General features: G+C 25.7%; 2 protein-coding genes across 6 annotated transcripts in view; both read right to left on the bottom strand.

Moving 5' to 3' along the window:
* Positions 1–9,790, bottom strand: part of LOC117182256 (peroxisomal acyl-coenzyme A oxidase 3) — a 23,707-nt gene extending 13,917 nt beyond the window's left edge. For both annotated transcript variants that reach the window (XR_004468290.1, XM_033375367.1), the window contains exons 1-6: positions 9,630–9,790; positions 9,447–9,566; positions 6,360–6,515; positions 3,347–3,494; positions 2,941–3,231; positions 2,543–2,706 (exon numbers count right to left, since the gene is read on the bottom strand). Coding sequence is in view for 1 of the 2 variants with exons in the window: in XM_033375367.1 (XP_033231258.1) it covers positions 2,543–2,706; positions 2,941–3,231; positions 3,347–3,494; positions 6,360–6,515; positions 9,447–9,566; positions 9,630–9,746 (996 nt within the window). In the remaining variant the exon portion in view is untranslated. The remainder of the gene's footprint in view (positions 1–2,542; positions 2,707–2,940; positions 3,232–3,346; positions 3,495–6,359; positions 6,516–9,446; positions 9,567–9,629) is intronic.
* Positions 9,791–10,097: 307 nt separating this feature from the next.
* LOC117181628 (peroxisomal acyl-coenzyme A oxidase 3-like) overlaps positions 10,098–22,032 on the bottom strand; it is a 42,486-nt gene continuing 30,551 nt past the window's right edge. For all 4 annotated transcript variants that reach the window (XM_033374502.1, XM_033374506.1, XM_033374503.1 and 1 more), the window contains 4 exons: positions 18,938–19,171; positions 18,682–18,836; positions 12,353–12,646; positions 10,098–10,283 (listed from right to left, as the gene is read on the bottom strand). In XM_033374502.1, the coding sequence (XP_033230393.1) occupies positions 10,191–10,283; positions 12,353–12,646; positions 18,682–18,836; positions 18,938–19,171 (776 nt within the window). In that variant the 3' untranslated portion in view covers positions 10,098–10,190. The remainder of the gene's footprint in view (positions 10,284–12,352; positions 12,647–18,681; positions 18,837–18,937; positions 19,172–22,032) is intronic.

The raw sequence follows: 22,032 nt of genomic DNA, 5'->3' as shown, positions 1-22,032 counted from the left end.
TATATCTAGTCGGGAGTGGTGCTGACTGAAAACAGATGATTTGGAGCGATTCGCGCGCCATGTGTTGGTCATTCTAAGGACTTATTGAACTACCCTCGTATCTTGTCAAAGAAATATTATTCTTGAAATCGAATAAAAATAATTCATGCTGAAAAAGTTTTGAAAAATAACGTTTTTAGCATTAATTTTACATAAAATTGCCATTTTGCGTTTTTCGGACATCCTCCGGGCACAATACAAGGGAGTTGGGGGGTCCCAATTGAAAGTCCTTTGGTGAAAATAATTCCTTGAATATTTCTTAAGAGGTGACCAAACTTGACTTTACAAAAAGTTAATAAAAAGTACTTCTTTTTTCCATTTTTTCGAAAACAGAGTTTTTCCTATTTAAAACGCCATGTTAATTTCAAAAGTCCGTGGACACGGGTTTAATTTTTGGATATCTAAATCTACGCTGAAAATAAAAAAACACGTATTCCACAGTTTTATCGACAATTTTTTTATTTGTTGAAAGCACTCGAAGGTTACCTGCGAATTATCATAAATTGACAGAAATTTTTTTCAAAATCAGTATTTTCCGAAAAAGAATAGGTATTCGGGATTTTTTTCGACGTGCGAATTTTATCTTTTTCAGTTACTTTAAAAAAGTGTAATTTAGAAAAATGAAAAAACATTTTTTAACATTTTTTTAAAGAAAGGTGGCGGTACACAAAAAATTTCAGGTAAAAGTTCACACATCTAGTTAAGTTCTAAAAAAATCCGCGAAAATGGGTAAGCCCCCGTAAAACAAAATGAAAAATGTGGGGCTTTGCAGTAAATCTTTTTTATTTTTTCATAGAATTTTGAAACCACAAAAAAAAAAGATTTTCAATAAAACCCTATTTTTTCGAAAATTTTCAAATAAGTTTCTGCTAAAATAAAAAAACATATCATATTTATGTGTGCTAAACCATTTTTGAAGCCTGCAAAATTTTCTTTCAAATATAATTTTTTATTTTTCCATTTAAACTATGCACGCTATCACAAAAGAGCAATATGAATTTTTGTAGAATTTTATAGTACTTTCAACTTTTATCAAATCTAATTTTTAACCTTTCTTTGTTTCCGAAAAAAATACAAAATTTCGATTTTTCAAAAATAATTTTTTTCAGTATAAAGCAATTGTTTACTAAGAGCAAGGCTTAGCAAATATGTAGTACATATTACCATATACTTCTTTAAAAAAAGCTGTTAAAAATTTGAGTTATTTAGAAAAATCCAGTATTAAGAATTTAAGGAAAAAACCCGTCGTTTTGTATTCTTTATTTTATTTATTATTTTGTGCTTAGTTGAAAGAGCAAAGATTGCCACGTCGAGTTAAAAAAGAAAATCTTGAATACCAAAGCTCGTTTGGAAAATACTGCATTTTGAAAAAAACGCCTGTCAGTTTTTGAGAATCCGCAGGTAATCATTAAATAATTGTAAAAACTCAAAATGAAGAATAAATTTGTGCACAAGCGTTGAAAAAATTAATTGATCATAACCTTCTAGTCTCAAAAATAAACTTAGGTCAGGGATGGAGAAAAATATAACCAAAAAATGAAGCAAACGCGAATCTATATTTTTACTCTAGAATGATATATCCAAATAAAAAATTATTCTTTCACCATGATCCAGACTTTCTTTAAATTTTGTCTGACTAGAAATGGAATTGGTATGTTTTTGAAAGGAGTTGGCAATGTTCGTTCTCATTTTTTTCCTGTAAGGGGCAATGAGGGAAAGGGATGACAAGAAAGAGTGCGTCTAGCTGTGTAGGGAATGGAGGGGAGTAAGGAGGCGTAGTGGTGAAAGCGAAGATAGGAAAGTAAACAGAAGTTTGGGTAGGAGAAGTCAGGTGACATACAGGGACAAAAAATGTGGGAAGTAAGGGGAGGAGAAGTAGGATAAGAGAAGTGTGAGTGAGTAAGGGAGGAGAAGTAGGAGAATGGAAGTGAGAGTAAGTAGGGGGTCCTAATTATGGAAAGGGAAGTGACGGTTTGTGAAGTAGGGAATGGAGAGTGGGGAGGGGTCGCGTAGTAACGAAATTAAGGAGAAGTAGAGTAAGGAGTAGTAGTCAGACAGAAGTAGAAGGGTAAGGAGAAGTTCTAGTGGAAGTGAAGGTATGTTCGAAGGAGAAGTGAGAGAAGGGAGGTTAGGGAAGTGCGAGTAAGTAAGAGAGGGTAAGAAGGGAAGTGAGGAGTTAAAAATCTGGTGAATGCAAAGTGAATAGCGGAAGTATGGAAAGTGAGGAGAGGGGAAGAACAATAGGGAGACATAGGGGAAAGGAGGGTAAGTGAATGAGAAAGTATTGGGACGGTTAGTAGGAAAGTTCATGGATGGAGGAGTAAGAAGATTTAGATTTTGGGAGGGGGAAGTAGTCATAAGGAGGGAGAGTAGTGGTAGGGGAAATATAAGCGACTTAATTAAGGGCGTAAGAGGCTAAGGGAATTTTTTTTCGGGTTTAAAGCGCCTACTTAGTCTAATTTAAAACAATAATATTTACATAAAATAGTTGAAAGCTTTTTACCTGAACCTGATATTCAATCACAGGCCATTCTTCAGTTGTAGAAGATCCAAATTGTTTTCTGCTGGCACAATATCGAATTGCTATTATCAATGCAGTTGTGAGATAGATTGCACAAAGCCCTGTGATTCCAACTCGTCCACCTGATAAAGCACCCAAAGATGCACCTGCCAATTAAAATGTTAAGAAATTTTTTTTAATAGTCCACTAAAATGGTAGCGCTTTTACCTGACATTGAAATGAAATTAACTCTAAAAGAAATATGCATAAAAGTTCAGTTTTCTACTCTATAATTTTTGATCGAAAATATATTTTTTAAATATTCAGTTTTTCTTTCAATTCAGAAAACATAAAATTTTTTAAAAAATCCCAAAGCAAAACAAAAACTGAAAATCACTTACCGAAACGTTTGTTTTCATCCTTGATACGAGCAACATATTTCCCTTCTTCATTAACATCTGCATTTTTATTCAAAAGATTTATTCTTGGGATAGAATATTGATTAAATATCATGAAACCATTATCGAGTCCGTTAAGTCCAAGTTTTTCCCCCATGTCTCCAACTATTACACCAGGATAAGTCAAAAATGTTTTCGGATTTCGGACTGGTACAATAAAAGGATGTAAACCATGATTTATATTATCTGGAGTAATTAACTGTGCATAAACAATAGCATGAGTTGCCGTGTTTCCTACAAGTTAAACCAAATTTTTTAATATTTATTATATTTTTTATTTATATTTTTTTTAACGGGCGATTTTTTTTCGGTTAACGAAAATCATGAATATGAAATAAAAATATTTTACCTAGAATACCAGCCCAACATTTAGCTGCTTGAAAATTTGGTGTGTGAAGAATAAAACTTTCTGTTTTAAGGTCATAGGTCGCAGTCGTCTGCATTCCTTTTACATTGGTACCGTGGGCTATTTCCGTTAAGGAAAAACCACCTATAAACTGATATTTCGCAATTTATTTCAATATTCTTCAATCATTGATATTGTAAATAGGTATAATTGTTTAATTTGTAAATATTTATGATGGATTCCACGCCGTACTCACACAAATCAGACAATTACATTATTGATTTTTTTGGAACTATGGCTGTTTATTTGTTTAGTAGAAAAAATTTAGATAGCCAAAGTTTTTTTCTACTGTAGCGTGCCCACTAAAAACTGAAATTTTTTATTTTTTTTAATGCGAGGGAAAAATTGTATTCCTTTTGATTAAAAAATAATTGCTTTTTTTTATTAAAAAAAAAAGATTAAGATGTCGCTGAGAAATTTTCTTGCCTAAAAATTGATTTAATTAATGTTTATAATTTGTTTACTCGTGATTATAATAAATAAAAATTCTTTTTCACCTGAAATCTAAAATTTTTTATTGAAGAATGAGTCCTAAATTGTATAGAAAAAAAATAATATTGATTTTTATTTATTTAGCGTTAGAAAAAGGTGATAGAATTTCACTGATAGGACAAAAACTGGTGGCACAGAGGTAACACAAAGTAATACAATTTCGAATTATTTTAATTTTATACTAATATTTTTCTACTTTTGTCTACATTTCGATTTTTAAAAAAACGTTGAAACTACACAAAATACATTTTTCTTATATATAACGCTTCCAAAATAGTTGATTTCTTTGGAGTTGAAATTTCTTCGCGGTTATTTACAATAATTTTCAATAATTTATTAATATTCAAGGTTCCTATATTCGTACTATAAATGTAATTCTATTCCCTTTTTTTCGAAGAAGATGTTAGGGGTCACTTTGGTTTTTTTAATTTTTGTTAAATCATATATTTTTGTATATTAAGGCCAATACTGGATATCATTTCTTTTTACAGTATATGACTCAATCTTCAATATAATTTTAGTATTTTCTGATAAAAAAAGAATTTTTAACTATTTTATTCATTAGTGAAAAAATTTAATTACATCAAGTTCTGGGCAAAAAGTTCGTCGCGATCTACATATAATTTTTCAAATCAAGAAAAAATAGTAAATTATATTTTCATACAAAGAAATCAAATTTTACCTTCGCTTTGGAAAAAAATTTTATTGGACACACTCTAATGTACCGCTTAGCTTGTTTTCATTCCAAGTAACTGGAACTTTTTTTTGTGTACCTGATTTTCTTTATACTTCTTTGTTTTTTATTTTGAAACATCCTTTAAGAGAACCAAATGATAAAACCCATATCCTTCACATAATTTTTTTAATGCTATGTAAATAAAATCAAGATTTTTTTAAATTTTTGCTTAAAATATCACTATCAAGATCATTTTTTAAAAATTGATTCCCTATATCGGTTTTATATTGATTTTATAAATTTTCGGTATTATGAAAATTCAAATGCTATAATTAGTATAATTAGTTGAATTTTTTAGGCCGAAATATCGGATTTTTTCTATGGGTATCCAAAAATAGTAAAAAAAAATTAGAAATCGATTAATATCGAGACGACTGAAAAATTCGGAAAAATAGAATTCCCGAAAAAGTAAATATTCGAAATAAAAAATGATCAACTATTTAAAATTGAAAAATTACCCGAATTATAAAATTCATGATAGCTTTCAATATTGCCGAATTTGTAAATTCCCGATTACTATAGATTATTCCGGAGCTAAAATTCGCGATATCATAAAATATCCGAAACTATAAAATTACCGAAGCTGAAAAATTTCGGAATGTTTAAATTTCCGAATCTAAACAATCAAACAACTGTTTCATTAATAAATAATAAACTAACATATAAAAAAAAATTTTCATCAAATGAAAGTATTTATATGAATATTCGTAAATTTTTAATTGTCAGCAATTTTCTAATTTCGGATTTTAAAATTCATAAAAATATCCTATTGGATAAAAAATTATGGAAATTTTTTGTATATAGTCGTCTCTAGTAAACAATAATATAAAAAATGAAAAATTTTCTTTGTTAAATTTGAATTTTTTTAAATATGTAAAAAGCATATTTTCTGGATTTATTTGTCTACACACATTTTTGGGAAAAGTTAAATATGTCGAACCTGAATTTTTTCATCTTGAATGAAAGAATTATGCAAATGTTTGCTTTCATAGAATAAATTTTTTTCGTTATTCAGCAAGACTTAGAATTAGAGGAAAGAATTGACTTAGAAGTGACTTAGAATATAATAAAATCCAAAAAGAACACGTTTTTTGCATGCTTTTAAAAAAATACTTTACGAAGAACAACTAAAAGATTTATTTGAAAATAGGCAAAAAGAAATCACTCTGCAAAAATGAAGTGGTTTAACTATCTTTTTTATAAATTAATTTTCTCGATAGTGAATTATGAAATAACTTTTTTTGTTTATTTTCAAACAATTTAAATATTTGATATATAACCTGGTAGAATTAAAAAATCAATTTAATTAATGCAATGAAGCCTAGAATTATTTTAATGTTAAAACAAAATTAATTTTGCAATAGAAAGATTTTAAAACCTTGTTTTTCTTAATAGAAGAAGAACAACTTGAATTAAATAGAAAAAAACATAAAATTTATAAAAAATATAATTTAAAAAATATATAAAATAATTTTTTCATGTAAATATTATTCATCGATTAAAAATGCAATAATCAAATTTTTTAATGTCTAAAGTTTATGAAAATAGAAAAAAATAGAAAAAATGAAACAAATTTTAAAGTAAGAAATTTGCTAACTGAAATCTTTGGATATTTGTATTTTCTCTAATGAAAAATATTAGCCACGGTTTAAAAAAAATGTATATGTATATGTATGTAATGTATATTACATAATCTATATTTTTTCTGTTTATTCTTAATTTAATTACCTCTCTTGATTGAAATTTCTGTAAAATTTCACCATGACGTTCAGTTCCTAAGCTCATTATCACGTTAGGTATCATTAATTCTCTAAGACTGACTGCTAAAGTCACTGACGAATTGTATTGATATAACTCTATAGGCCAGTAAAGAATTTCATCGGGCTGTTAAAGAAAACACACAGAAATTTTATACTATTATTTTTCTAATGTAAAATTCAAGCCGAAATTTTTTAGAAATTAAACTCACATATTAATTTAAGTAATAAAAAAATGGCAAGATTGAAAATTTAAATGTTTAAAATGGTCGATTTTTAAACTATTCATTCTAGTTTTGAACTAGATTGTGTACCAATTTGAAAAAATGCCAAATTTAATATTTCCAATTGCAAATATAAAAATAATCAAGTTTTACTGGAACTCTTCAGGTTCAGAAAATAAAGTACAATATTTCTAGAACTAAGTTTTGGTAAACAATTTATTTTTTATGAAAACGTGCATGTAATTTAACCATAAAAATACTATTAAATACAAATGGGTAATTCTTTATTGTTTGTGTGTGTGTGTAGGAAATTAAAAAATAAACTATAAGTTTTTACCATTCAAAAATTTGTATAAAGCTTTATTCCTATTTTTCTTACTTCGTTGTGAAAATTATTATTATTATTATTATTATTATTATTATTATTATTATTATAGAAAACTGCAGGATTTAACTTTTTTCAATTTAGGTGATGTCATAAAATCACTTTTAATTTTGCGTAAATTATTGCAGAAGAGTACATATGTAAATGTCCAATTGGAACTTTATAACCTATTTTCTATTTTAAATTTTTGAATAATGTAAAATTAATAGATTCATAATTAAACGATTTTATTTAATGCCAAATCCTATTAAAATATTGTTTGAATCAAAAATATTCAAGTTTCAACCCATTCAATTTAGAAATTTTTTAATCAAGGTAAAGACATTTTTTTGTATATTCATCCTTTTTTCTCTTTTCATTTAAACAAGTAATTAAAAATCAATTATTATAAACTAAATAATTTTAAACTGCATTGTTGAAAATAGAAAGCCTTGTATCGTTAATAGAATTAAAATAAGCTTTAAACTTTACAATTTTATTTGTTCTATTTAACAAAATTTTAATATGTAAGCGAAATTATTGACTTTTGATGCATAAATAAGCATTGAGCAATTATCAATTTGTAAAAAATTTCAGTTAGTTTCAGAGATATATAAAAGTTTTTACTAGATCTAAACTTAATTTTAAGCTTAATAAGATGTCAAAAAATGAAGAACTAAATTTAGACTTTTAAAAATTATGAAAATTTTTTTCAACTTTTTAAGTATCTTTAAAGGCTTTGAAAAAATAAAAACAATGCTTAAGTTTGCTAAAAATTTAAAATAGCTTTTTATTCTGAAAAGTTAATTTTAAGAGAATATTTAAGACTGTAAAAAAAATTTTGACTAATAAAAGATAATTGAACCATTATTAATTTGGAAAAAATCGAGTAAGTTCAAGGTACAGTTAACAAATTTTGAAAGTTCCAAAATAATTTAAAAACTGAAAAGATTTCAAAACATTTGAACATTGAGACATTTGATTTTTCAAAATTTCGAACAGAAAATTTAGAAGTTTTTGAAACATTTTGAAAAGTTTCAAATAAATAAAAAATTTGTATCTAAATTCCTGGAAGAACGAACTATGATTATTTTCTAAAGTTAATTTAAAAAGAGTATTTAAATAGATTTCTAAAAGTTTGCAAAAAGAATCTGGAAGATTTGAAGGTACTTTTTTTATTTTGCAGGATTTTTCAAAAATTGCAGTAAAAATTCGAATTTAAATATAATATCATTTTTACTGTTAGATTTCTGCAAATTTTTTAATGATTTAAAAAAATTTGGTTTAAAAAATATTCAAAAAGGTTTCAGAACAAATTTTGATGTGTAGAATAATGTTTCTAGCTTAAAATATTATTTTGAACATTCATTAATTTTTTTATTCATTTTTTATTTTACAGTGTATAAAAGATGGAAATTAACATTTTTGCAGTTTAACTACTTTTAACCCTTAAAGTGCATTGTGGGTATCCGATACCCCAAGCAATGTTCTAACTCTTATAAACCATACTTAATTCGAAAAAATTGAGTAATTTTCGCCATCTAACTGTGTCGACACTAACTGTAAGTAAAGTCGTTTATCATACTGCGTCAAGCGTCAGTCTACTAGAAGCAACTGCTGAAAATGGAGGTAAAAAAATCGTGGGGCATCTAACACCCAGTGTGCCCTTAGTGAGTGAAAAAGTAGTTTTGGAGCAATTTTTTTTATTTTATTGATTTTTTTATTTTCTAACGTCAAAGTTGCTCCATTTTTATAATAATAAATCGATTTAAAAGCAAAAAATCTTATTCATTTTATCATAAAATTGACTTTTCAACTGTGCAAATAAATATCTTCTTTAAAAGTACCCATATTGCAATATTTTTTTTATGAAAGTACACTATTTCAAAAGTATAGCCATAAATTTTCAGGTTAAAATGATTAAAATTGCGTGCGTTAAGAATTTTTAAGTAAAAAAAACCAACTTTTCACTTTTTTTTCAATCACTTTTTCAACGAAGTTAAAATAAATAAATGGCTATAAAGTCAACTCTACCTTACGAAAGATACCTTAAATTATATCGGATAATTTTATTGTGACAAAATATTCAATAGGGGTTAAACAATACCTAATTAAATACGCTGGGGTGTTGAATACCCACGATGCACTTTACCGTTATTTTTACCATGTATACACTTTGAGGGTTAATTAAAAAAATTTCAATTGTAGTGTTTCATTTTGAGTTTGTTGTACTTTTTTATAACTTATGGTGGGAGATGAAAGCTACAATAAAATAAAACAGCATACACAAAATAGAAAAAAGTAAAAAATTTGCCCAAATAATAGAAAAAAGTTGTACTTTCCTGTAATTTATGGTATTTACTTGCGTATTTGAGTAAAAATGTCAGTTTTTTGTATTTTTTTTTTTGTAAAAATGTTTTCACCAGAGTTGTAATAAAAAAGAAATAATAATTAAAATTAAAATTTTTACCTTCTTGTCTAATACATATTGTATTAGTTTTACACATTTTCTACGATATTCATCCAATGTTAGGGACTTATTTGATTTATGTAACACCGGAGCAGATCGAACCATATCCCACATTTTTGCCTGAAATGTGTTTTGATTTTATAACAAAAAATGTAATTAATTTAGAAATTCGAAATACTTTACCTTTAATCTCACAGAATCTTCACCTTCCAAATGAACTTTAAGTGACTTCCAATTAAAACTCGCACGTTTTCTATAAGCATCCAAAGGCCCTTTCGGCAAATCATCTAAAGTCTCCATAATTAAAAAAAAATGTTCAAGAAAATTACGAAAACTATTTAAACCGAATGTTGAAAGACGACTGAATTTGGCATGACGAAGAATAAAAACACTCCAATTTGCGTTGGTAATTAAACATTTATAAATTCAATGCGTTTCGGATATCAAACGTATTGGATTACACAATACGTCTGCAATATTTTCCTGCTGTTAATGCAGTCTTGCGCTCGCAACAGAATATTATTTTTATATTTATATTATTATATATAATTTATTATTGGAAAGCTGAAAATAAAATTATTATTTAAGACTTTCTATATGAAATATGTTTTATTAACAAAAAATACTTAATTATAGCAATGTTAACAATGTGTAAAAATCAATATAAAAATAATTCACAACAATTCTTTCTTAATTTACAAGTTGTTTCTTTTTTATCTGCGATTAAAATTTTTCTTGTTGTACTTATAATTTGGATCTGCTTATTTCTTGCCACCAAGATGGACGTTGGAGATTTTCTGGATTTTTTAAGAAGGACTTTTCCAAGTGTTTGTATATCTGAAAATTGGTAAACAGTTTCGGAGTTACATCAATTTCTTAAAGGAGTCCAAATTTAAGTTTTAAATTTAGCCTTAAAATCAAAATGGATTCGAAATTCCAAATTTCCAGATTTTATATAGCATATAATGGGGGAGATGGGGGTGATTTTTCACGAAAATAGGGAAATAACAAGAGCATAAATTTTGTTGAATAAAATTAATGTAGGTAACATATTAAATTCGATTCGAAACGCATTGAATTGCTATTTCAAGTCGAAATATATTACATTTTCAAAAAAACATAGATGAATTTTGTTATAAGTAGTTGAATTTTCAACAAAAATAATTAATTTCCAAATAAAAGGATTAATTTTCTACCAATAAAGGCAGAATTTCAATAAAATACAGGAATTTTCAACTAAATGCTTGAAGTAATAACTAAAAAAGAGCAGTTTGAACCAAAATTTTCAGTTGAAAAATATTAATTTTTAACAAAATAAATGAATATTCAAGCAATTTAATTTTTAACCCAAAAATATGAATATTGAACCAAATTGTTGAATCTTTGGAAAAAAAAAGGATTTTAAACAGAAAATATTAGTTTTCAAGCAAAATATTAAAATCTTTAACCACCGAAATATAAAAGGAATTGTTTAACCAAAAAAAGGGATTAAAAACCGTTAATTTTCGAAGAACACAATTAAATTTTCCATGGAAAATTATGATTTTTCAACCAAGAATTTAATTTTTAATCAAATTTTTAACTTTTATATCAAAACTGTTGAATTTTCAAATAAAAAAAAAAATTAAAAAAAAAAACAGTTTAATTTTCAACCAAATAATAATAATGTGTGTTCGTTTTCTGTGTAGTTTTGTCTTTTATTTTTGACAAGTAGGCAACAAAACGAAATTTAAAAAAATTAGGTGAATTTTATTTTGATAAAATAGTAGATTTTTCTGAAAAATAGTCTAATTTAAACCAATTAATAATAATTTGTAACCAAAAATATTAAATTTAATAAAAAAGTTCATTTTCATTAAAAAAATCTGAATTCTTAACCCCCCCAAAAAATGAATTTAACATAAAATATTTAAATTATTAACTAAAATTGTTGAATGTTTTACTAAAAGAATAAAACTAATTGTAAACCCTAAACATAAATTTTCCACAAAAAGTTAACTTATAAGGCAATGTTAACATTTTTTGTAAAAAATTGTGAATTTTCAACATGAAAGTGACATTTTGAACCAAAATATTTGACCAAAAAATATGAATTTTCCATTAAGCAGTTAAATTTTCAACCAAAAAAGGATGACCTTTTAACAAATTTAATCATTTTTATCAAAAAGATAAATTTTTAACCAAAAATGTAATTTTAGACTTTTGAAGTCAAAACAGACAAGTTAAAAAAAATAGTTGTATTTTAAATAAAATAATTAAATTTTCAACGAAATAGACGAACTGTTAACTAAATAGTTGAGTTTCCAACTAAATGATTGAATTAAGAAACAAAAAAGATAAGCATTTACCAAAAACAGATGCATTTTTACTCGAATGTTTAATTTTTGAGCTAAAAATACAATCTCATTAGAAGACTGTAGAATTATCAACAAAAAAGTTTATTCTCGACCAAGAAAGATGCCATTACATCCTGAGGAGGCCTTTTTTTCTAAAAGGCGAAAGTTCAACAAAACAGATAAATTTATGAGCAAAAAGATGAATTTTTAACGAAATAATTAAATATTGAATAAAGTAGTTGCATTTTTAATCAAATATTTATAGATTCAAAGAATCATTTAATTTTAAAAATAACTGAAAATTAAATAAATTTCAAATAAAATTTTTATCGAGTTAATAAAACGAATTTTTCATAAGGCTGATGCATTCTTAATAGATAATGTTTTTTAACTAAGAAAGTTAAAAGTACAAACTTCCAAATCTGGAAGCTTTAAAATTTATGAACATGAACTTAAATCCAAAAAATCTTTTTTAAATTTAAGCGACTAAAATTTAAAATATGAAATTAGAAAAAATGATACAATATTGTTATTAAATATAATTTTGTTTCCATAATTATTTTTACTCACCTCGCCATCTGACATTCCAAGAGGCGAATTTAAAATAAAGTCTGGAGGAGCCACAACATCAACTAAGGCTACAGCATCTTTGACAAGATCTTTGCTTATTGCGATAATTCCTTCCCGAAGTAAAATATCAATTTTTGAATCTGGAGAGGCATATCCTCCCGCATATAAATCTCCTAATCTTCTTTCAAGAGACCATCCAGCATACAGTGAACACAATTTTGTCAAAACGAGCCGTTCGTCGTCTTTAAATTCTGGGTCTTGAATTCGATGACAGAAGGTTTGGATTATAGCGTGCTATTAAATTTAAAAAAATTAAAATTTTAATTAAATATTAGAGGCCGTTTCAAAAACACGTCACGCTATTTGAAACAAAAAAAAACTTTTTTGTAACCAAATAGTACAATTTTCAACACAAAAAAATTAATTTTACATCAAACAGTTGCATTTACAACCAAATTGTTGGTCTTTCAAGAAAAGAGACGATTTAAAAAAAAATCGGAATTTGAACCTAAAACGACTAATTTTCAAACAAAATATAATTACTAAAAGAAACAAATAGTTGCCAAAAAATTAGTTGCTGAAAACCAAGATATTATTTTAATTGAAAAAAGGTCAAATTTAATCAAAAAGATAAATTATCAACGAAAAAAATAATTATTGAGATATAACAAAATATTTAAATCCACAACAGAGAAGATTATATTTTTACCAAACGAGATGAATTTTGAAATCTAAAAGACAAATTTTCAATAAAAGAGTTTATTTTTCAACCAGGAAAGATTTTTCAATCTAGAGAGAAAAAAAGTGTAAGCTAAATTATTGAATGCAAAAAAGAGGCAAATTATTTTGGAAACAGTTGAATTATCAACCAAACAGTTAATTTTCGAACCCAAATAGACCAATTTTTTAGAAAACAGTTGAATTTTTAACCACAAAAGAAAAATTTTCAACAAAAAAGTTCATTTTCAACCAAATATAGTTTTTTTTTCATTAAAATCGATCAATTTTTAACTAAAAATAGAACAGTTAAACTTATATTTGAAAAATTGACTTTCAACCCAAAAAAGCAAACTTTTAACAAAATAATTAAATTAAAAATTTAAAACGATCAATTTCAAACCAAATTCAATATTTATATGTATAGTTATATGGAATAGTTGAATTTTCAGTTTAAAAAATTTATTTTCAACAAACAAAAAAAATGAATTTTTACCGAAATAGTCCAGTTTTCATCCAAAGAGACAGATTTCAACTAATGAAATAAATTTTTAACAGAAGATAAATTTACAACGAAATACATAAATCAGCCAAATTGGTGAATTTTCAACTAAAAAAAATTAATTCTTAATTTTCAACCAAAAAGTTTTCTCATTTAAGAGAGAAAACAAATTTCAACAAAATTGTTGAATTTCCAGAACAAAAAGGTTAATTCTGTAGTATTTTTTCCCAAACAATTAAGTTTGTAAGTAAAGAAGACCAATTTCCTAGAAAATAATTGAATTTTGAATTTTTGAATCCGAAAATACGCATTTTCAATAAAAAGTTCATTTTCAACCAAATAGTTTAAATGTTAGCCAAAGAGATAAATTTTCAACTCATAAAATATAATAAATAATATAAAATAATAATATAACTAATAAAAAATATAATAACAAATCAATTTTCTTCTAAAAAAGATGAATTTACACACCCACACCCCCCCCCCCCACACACACACATACACACATATATATATATATTAAACAAAATTGTTGAATTTTCAACTAAAAACGATATAGTTTTATCTTAAATAAATTCTTGCCAAAACAAGCATGAATTTTCAGTAAAACAGCAGAATCTTCAACTAATAAAATGAGCTTTTAAGCCAAAAACACGAATTTTTTAGTCGACAATTGAATTTTTAATTGGAAAGGACGAATTTTCTATCCCGAATGACTAATATTTAACAAAACAGTTAAATTTCAAAAAAAAAAACTTTCCAACCAAATATTTGAATTTTTAAGAAAACAATTAAATTTTCAAATAGAATGACGAACATTCAATAATAAATTCATTTTGAAGAAGGATGTTTAGCTATTAACTAGGTATATTGTTGATTTTTTACTAAAAAGATATTAATTCTTAACGAAAAATATAATAGTGCATATTTCAACCCAGAAAAGATTTTATTTTATAATAAAAAACAGTCCAATTTAAAAAAAAGATAAACTCACAATGAAAAAACATTAGTCAATTTATTACAAAACAGTTGAATCGACAACCAAAAAAAAATCTCATTTCTACCAAAGGAGATGAATATTAAGCCAAAAAGACGAATTTTGTTAGCTGAAAATTGACTTTTCAATTCAAAAGGAAGAATTTTCTATCTAGAAAGATCAATTTTTTTAAAGTAATTACATTTTCAACAAAAATGATGAATCTAAATAAAAAGAATAAATTTTTAAGAAGGATGTTTAACTTTTAACCAGGTATATTACTGAATTTTTAATAACAAAAATTAATTCTTAACGAAAAATGTAATATATGGTATTTCAACACAGAAAAGATATCATTTTTTAATCAAAAATACTCTGCTTTAACAAAAAATATAATTTGTCAAAGAAAAATGCAATAGTTACTATATAAAAAAACAGTTCAATTTACAACCAAAAAGATCGAATTTCTACCCAAAAAAATGCATTTTTAAGCGAAAAGGACGAATTTTCTACAAAACAGTTCAATTTACAATAAAAAAGTTTCTTTCCAATTAAATGGTTGAATTTTCAACCACTTAGTTGAATTTAATATTAAAAACGACTGATTTTCGACCAAAAATTAAATAGTTATGTTTGCAGTTGATTAAAAAAAAACCGAATTCTTAACAAAGTAGTTTTACTTTCAATCAAATAATTTAATTTTCATCGAAGAAGATTAAATTTTAACTAGAATAGACGAATTTACAACAAAATACATAAATTTCTAAACATATTGTTTAATTTTTTAAGTAAAAACGATAAAATTTTAAACAATAATAACAGAGTGGCCGTTTTAATCGAATAATACAATTATGAGACATTTCCCAGGTTTTTCCAGGTTCGGAAACACTTTCTATGATCTTTAAAATTAAAAAATTTGTACTCTAGCGCTAAATATTTTTCCATTTGAAGTAATAAAAATAAAACACCAATTAAAGTACTCTATGTGAAACTTTTACATTTTTAATTATTTAAAATTGAAGTTTAAAAGTTTTTAAATATAAAATGCTATATTCAAATGCTCAATAATTTACATGCATAAAATGGAAGTCAGATGCTAACACTTTTCGAGTGACCACTTTTAACCCTTAAAGTACATTATGGGTGTTTAATACCCCAAGCAATTTTCAAACTCTTATAAATCATACTTAATTCAAAAAAATTGAGGAAGTGTCGCCATCTAGCGCTAGGTTGATACTCTAACTGTAAGAAAAGTCGTTTAGCATACTGCGTCAAGCATCAGCCCACTAACAGCAGCTTCTGAAAGTGGAGATAAAAAATCGTGGGGTGTCTGGCACCCAGTGTGCACTTCGTGAATGAAAAAGTAATTTTAGAGCAAATTTTTTTTTTGAAATTTTATTGATTTTTGTTTACTTTATAACGTAAGAATATCATATGAAGTGAAATAATTAATTTGTTTTTTATTATTTTTCTTTTTTCAATTTCTTGTATTTTTATAGTATTACATGTCGAAGTTCCTCAATTTTTATAATAGTAAATCGATTTAAAAGCAAAAAATCTGCTTCCTCATTTCATCATAAAATTCTCGGTAATAAGCGTTGAATTGAAAGAATTAAGAATTTGTATTCCTATGAATACGCGATTTTTCCTCCATCTAAAAATCCCTCAACGGCAACAGAAAAAGTGCAAATCCTATTTCTCTTAATCGACTTAATAAAATTTAACGAAAGCATTTATTTAACTCATTTTTCATTATTAAATCTTTTTATAACTTATAAATTCCAAAAATATTCAAATTTATATTTGTTTAAATCTTAATAATTTATTTAAACGTCTTAAAAAATGCATCAAATAAATCTATTTAAGTAGGTGAATTAAAATAATTTTAACTCTAGAGAGGCGGACTTGAATGGATTAAAATTAAATTTTCAAAACTTATTTCCACATAAAGGAATTAAAACAATTTATTACAAGGAATTAAATATTTTGAAAAAACGTTCTCTTTTGGAGAACAGGAACCTATCCGACGGCTACTATGGAAATAGAAATCCATTATTTTCTGAGATATCCTATTCTTATAATGACATTTTGAACATATGGAAAAGTCGCGCGTTCAAAATAATAGAATAATCTACACTTTTACGCTGAAATCTGAAAATATTAATTTTTCTCTATTCTACGCTTATTACCGGGTTGGATTTTCAACTATGCAAATAAATATCTTTTTTGAAAGCACCCATGTTGTAATATTTTTTTTAATGAAAGAACACTATTTCAAAAATATAGTCATACATTTTCAGGATGAGATAATTAAAATTGCGTGATTTATGAATTTTAAAGTAAAAAACGCGTTTTTTCACTTTTTTTTGTTCAATAGTTTTTTTAACAAACTTAAAATAAATAAATGGCTATAAAACAAACTCTACCTGATAAAAGATACCTTAAACTATATCGGATAATTTTATTGTGACAAAATATTCGATAGGGGTTAAACAACACATGATTAGATACGCTGGGGTCCAGAAGACCCAGGATGCACTTCACCATGATTTTTACCATGTATGGACAGAGCTAGAGACTTTAAAAAATGAAAAATTAAAATTTTTCAAAGGAACATGTCTTGAATTAGAAGTTAAATTATTTTTATATGAAACAGTTTATACATCCTGGAATAGATTCAGAATTTTAGTTCACAATCTTGAGAAATCTAGAAATTGTTTAAAATTTTTTCAAATTTAAAATTACTTTTAAATTTTTGTACGAAATCCTAAATAAAATTATTTCAAATATTTCAGATTCTGTTTTGACAAATTTTAAAGTCTTTTAAAGGCTTTTTAATATTCTTAAAGACTAAAACAATATTTTAGGCTAATAAAAGCCATTAATTACGTATATATTATTATGAAGCTATTTTTATGTTCAAAATAGTTCATAAAGTCAAAATTCACAATTATTGTTTTAGTCTTTAAAAATATTTAAAAAGCCTTTAAAAGACTTTAAAATTTGTCAAAACAGAATCTGAAATATTTTAAATAATTTTATTTAGGATTTTATACAAAATTTCAAAAATAATTCTAAATTTGAAAATATTTTCAACAACTTCTAGATTTCTCAAGGTTGTGAGATAAAATTCTGAATCTATTCCAGGATGTTTAAACTGTTTCATATAAAAATAATTTAATTTCTAAATCAAGAAGTGTTCCATTGAAAAATTTTAATTTTTAATTTTTCAATATCTCTAGCTCTGTGCATACATGGTAAAAATCACGGTAAGGTGCAAAATCACGGTAAAGTGCTTACATTTTTTTAGTGACTAATAATATCATATTAGAAGAGTTTAAGTTTTAACGTTAAAATCTGTAAATTCTTAAATTTTGAACGGATTTAGAATTGTTTCGTGAAATTACTTATTATTCACTTTTTAATACTTAAAATGCAGATCCATTCTTGAAATTATTTATTTATTTATATTTACAGTTGATAAAATTAAAATGTTTTTTATCTAAAATTTTCAACTTAAAACACTTTTAATTTTCAACTGCTTAAGTCTTCCAGACTGAATTTTAATATTCTTTAAATTAAGACTGTATTAGACGCTTTAAAAAAATCGTAAGTGGAAAATTCTTGAAGTGAAATATTTTTAAATCACGTATTGTAAACTGAATGATATCATAATTAACCCTCAAACGGTACACTGGTGCGATTTCGCGCCCGAAATTTTTTCATATTGTTGGCATTCACTCAAACACAGCTGCAGCGGATTATCCCCATATATATTAAATATAAATGTTAAATATGTGTGATATATATTATATGTTCAATATATTAAATATTTAATATTAACATTGCAAACAAACCAATTCGCACCAGTGTACCGTTCATGTATGCTGGGTTGGAGTGTACCATTTGAGGGTTAAAACATATGAGAATTAAACCAATTACTTTTTAAAACTGTTAAAATCGAACTTGGAAAGATTTTTTTTCTAAAAATTTGTAAAATTCCCGGTCAAAAATAAATTCACTGTCCCTCGACAGTGTTTATGAATGTCTGCTTACTTCCTTCGGATATACGCAAAATTGAAAAATTAGTTAGAAATTTTATTATAAATAAAAATAATTATTAAAATAAATTACTTCAGCATAAACTAAAGTAAGAGTTCGAGCAAAGTAAGTTTGTGAATCATTTCTGGCTTCGAAATTTCCATTTCCATTTTGCTTAAGTCTGTGAACTCTCTCGTAAGTTTTCTTCAAGTAGTAGCAAGTTAGCCACTTGAAAGCGATAAGAAGATCTGAAATTTATATAATTTTTTATTATGTATGTTCTTTATCAATGTTGTGAAATTTTTTATTTATTGTTAAAGTTAATTTTATGTTATTTGAAAATTTGTACTTTCAAGTTGCATCGTCTGGTCGATTGAAGAACAGTTAAATTTAAGGGAAAGAATTTGATTTGCTCCTTCTAGAAAGCTTGCAGATCCAAGTGGAGATGCGACTTTTTTTCCTTGGCTAACATTGGCCCATTGGCTCAAGAGCCAATTACTCGCTTGCTGAATCAGAACATTATTTTCTCCTTCGTAGGTACAGTTTGCATCGTTTTCTGATCTTATATCTCCCAGTCGTGATACTAAAATTTCAATTATATAATACATTAAAAATCTAAAAATATTAAAAATTCATTAAATAATACATTTTAAATGTTAGGTTCAGAAAATTTGTAACAATGATTAATAAATAAATGATAATAAAATAAACTATCTTGTATCTCCCAGTCGAGATACTAAAATTCAAACATAAAATACATTAAAAATATAAACAATTTAAAGATTAATTATTAAATACATTTTAAATATTAGGTTTAAAAAATTTGTAAGAATGATTAATGATTTAGAACTGAAAGCCTTTGAAATTTTATCATTTCTTTTTCTTGCACATTTTTTTTTAAGTTTATGATGGTTTAAAAATGTACTTTAAAAAATTATAAATTCTATTTCAAAGCATAAAAAAATGAATATTTGCAGATAAGAATTTTGAAAATTCGATCATTTGAAATTCAAAGGAATTTAAACTATATTATTTCTAATTAAATGTGTTAATTTGAAACTGAGAAATTTAAAATTAGAAATTTAAAAAATTTAAATCGTTAATTAAAATTTTTAAACTATACCACTTGAAATTTGAATCGAAAAATTAAAACTTGTAAAAGGAAAAAATTATTTAATCACTAAGGTATCAATTTAATATCAATTTAATTTTTAATACTTCATTTAGAATTATTGTTCATTCTTGAAATTTTCCAATAAAATATTTTTCAATTTTAAATGAATAACTTTTCAAAATATTCATCTAAAGATCAGACAATTTTTATATATGAAATTGAAAATTAAATTTAAATAAAAGAATACAAGACATCAACAGTTGAACCGCTTTAAAATTGCGCAGTCAAAACTACAATTAAAAATTTTAATCATATAAATTTTGAAGATAATAAATATATTATTAATCAATTTCATTTGATAACATTCAATTTTTTGCAAATAAAAAATATTTATATTAAAAAACTTCTGAATATCTATATTTTTAATTTTTGATGCTTACTTAAAATTTGAAATACTATTTAATTTCAAAATAATTTAATACGTACGAAAATCTAAATTTTAATGCCTATTAAAAATGGTAATTAAATCATTAATCTAGAATGCTTTCAAATTTCAAAACTTCGAAATTTAGTTAAATGTAATTTCACTTGTCATACAACTCTATTTTTTTGCACCTTTATAGTTTTTAAAATTTGGAATTAATAATTGCTTAAAGCTTTCGAATTTAAAGTCTTCCCAATTTGGACGCTCTAAATATTAAATGTTCGAAAATTTTTACATTTTTAGTTTCCAGTTCTTTTAAACTTGAATTTTTTTGAAATGATTAAAAACTGATATTGTAATTATAAGGGTTTTGACAAATTTAGTATGCACTTATTTTTAAATTTGGATGCTTTAGATTTTAATATTTTAATACATTGCCAATTCTAAATATTCTCAGAAGATTGATCGTTTTAAATTTAAAAGATTTTAAAATCTAGAAATTCTTTAATTCTAATATTTTCAAAATTGAAAAATTGTGTGACCCTAATTTAATTCAATTTTGAATTTACCCAATTTGGTCGTTTTCAATGCCAGTTTCAAAATTCGAAATTTTCCAAATTCGGAATTATTACAAAATATTATTCAATTATGAAATTATAATTATTGTGAAATATTACATATTATTAATATTATTATTAATAACTTTATATTTTTTAATTGTAATTTTTAAAAATCCAATACTCTTCAATTTTGAAATATTTTCAAGTCAAATTTTTGCAATGTTGAAGAGTTACAATTGACAACTCTTGAATTTTAAAAATTTGGAATTAAAAAATTATTCAATTTTGAAGAATCGTATTTAAAAAATATGTAATTTGGTAATCTTTTCGTTGGAATAGTTCAATTTTGAAAACTTACAATGGCTGTTTCTTCAATTTTAATCGATGGATTTGAAATGTAAATCACTGAAATGACAGCATTTCTGATTTTGAAACTTAAAACCTGCATAAATAATTTTTTCAATTTTAGAAGATTTATAACTCAAAATTCACAATATTTGAAGATTTAAAATAGAAATTTACTAATTTTTAAGATTTATATTTTAAAGGTTCAGTCAAGACAGAAATAAAAGTTTATCTAAATTTTTCAACCCTTAAGCCAAAAGACGAATTTTCCCTACAAAAATGGAGTGTGTGGAAGGGTGTGGAGGTGAGAGATCTAATTGTGGGATTGTGAGATTGTAAAGGGGAGGTAGATATTTTGGAGGATTGAGACAGATTTGTGTGGAAGTTTGTTTGGAGATTTGTGACAGGGTGGGAAGACTGTGTTGACGGATTGGTAGTAGCAGGGTTGGGTAGCGACAAAGAAAGGCGTGACAGGTAACAGACAGCGACGATAGAGGCAGAGAAGATAGAAGGCGGGGAAGATAGAAGGCGGGAAAATTTGAATTTTATTAATGGCTAGTGGAGCGAGCATCTCCTCGGAAGAAATAGAATTAGAGCAGGACGTCTTCAGTACACCGAAAGAGATAAAGGAAAGAAAGGCAAGGGGGAAGTATAAAAAAACTATAGAAAAGGAAAGATTGAGAGCAAAAAGCGTAGGGTCCTTAGAAGCATTTATCAAAAGGAAGAGAGGGGAGAGGGAAAGCAGTGAAGAGAAGGATGATAACGGGGCCAGTATAAAATACCAGAAAATGTTTAGATCGCCGCCGGAAAAGCAGAGTTTGGTAGGGAAAAGCGATAACAGGGAGGGTGCCGACGGTAGCGGAGATGAAATGTCGATGAAAGAAGAAAGGCTATATAGAGATAGAGGTAATGGGGATTTATGAAGAAAAGCAGGAGAGAAGGGGAGAGGAATGAAAGAAGGAAATTAGGCGGGAAATGGCTGAAGTTAAGAAAGAAATAAA

The sequence above is a fragment of the Belonocnema kinseyi genome, chromosome 10 (genome assembly GCF_010883055.1).
Source record: "Belonocnema kinseyi isolate 2016_QV_RU_SX_M_011 chromosome 10, B_treatae_v1, whole genome shotgun sequence".
NCBI classification, from domain to species: domain Eukaryota; kingdom Metazoa; phylum Arthropoda; class Insecta; order Hymenoptera; family Cynipidae; genus Belonocnema; species Belonocnema kinseyi.
This window is presented reverse-complemented; position numbering and strand designations above follow the sequence as displayed.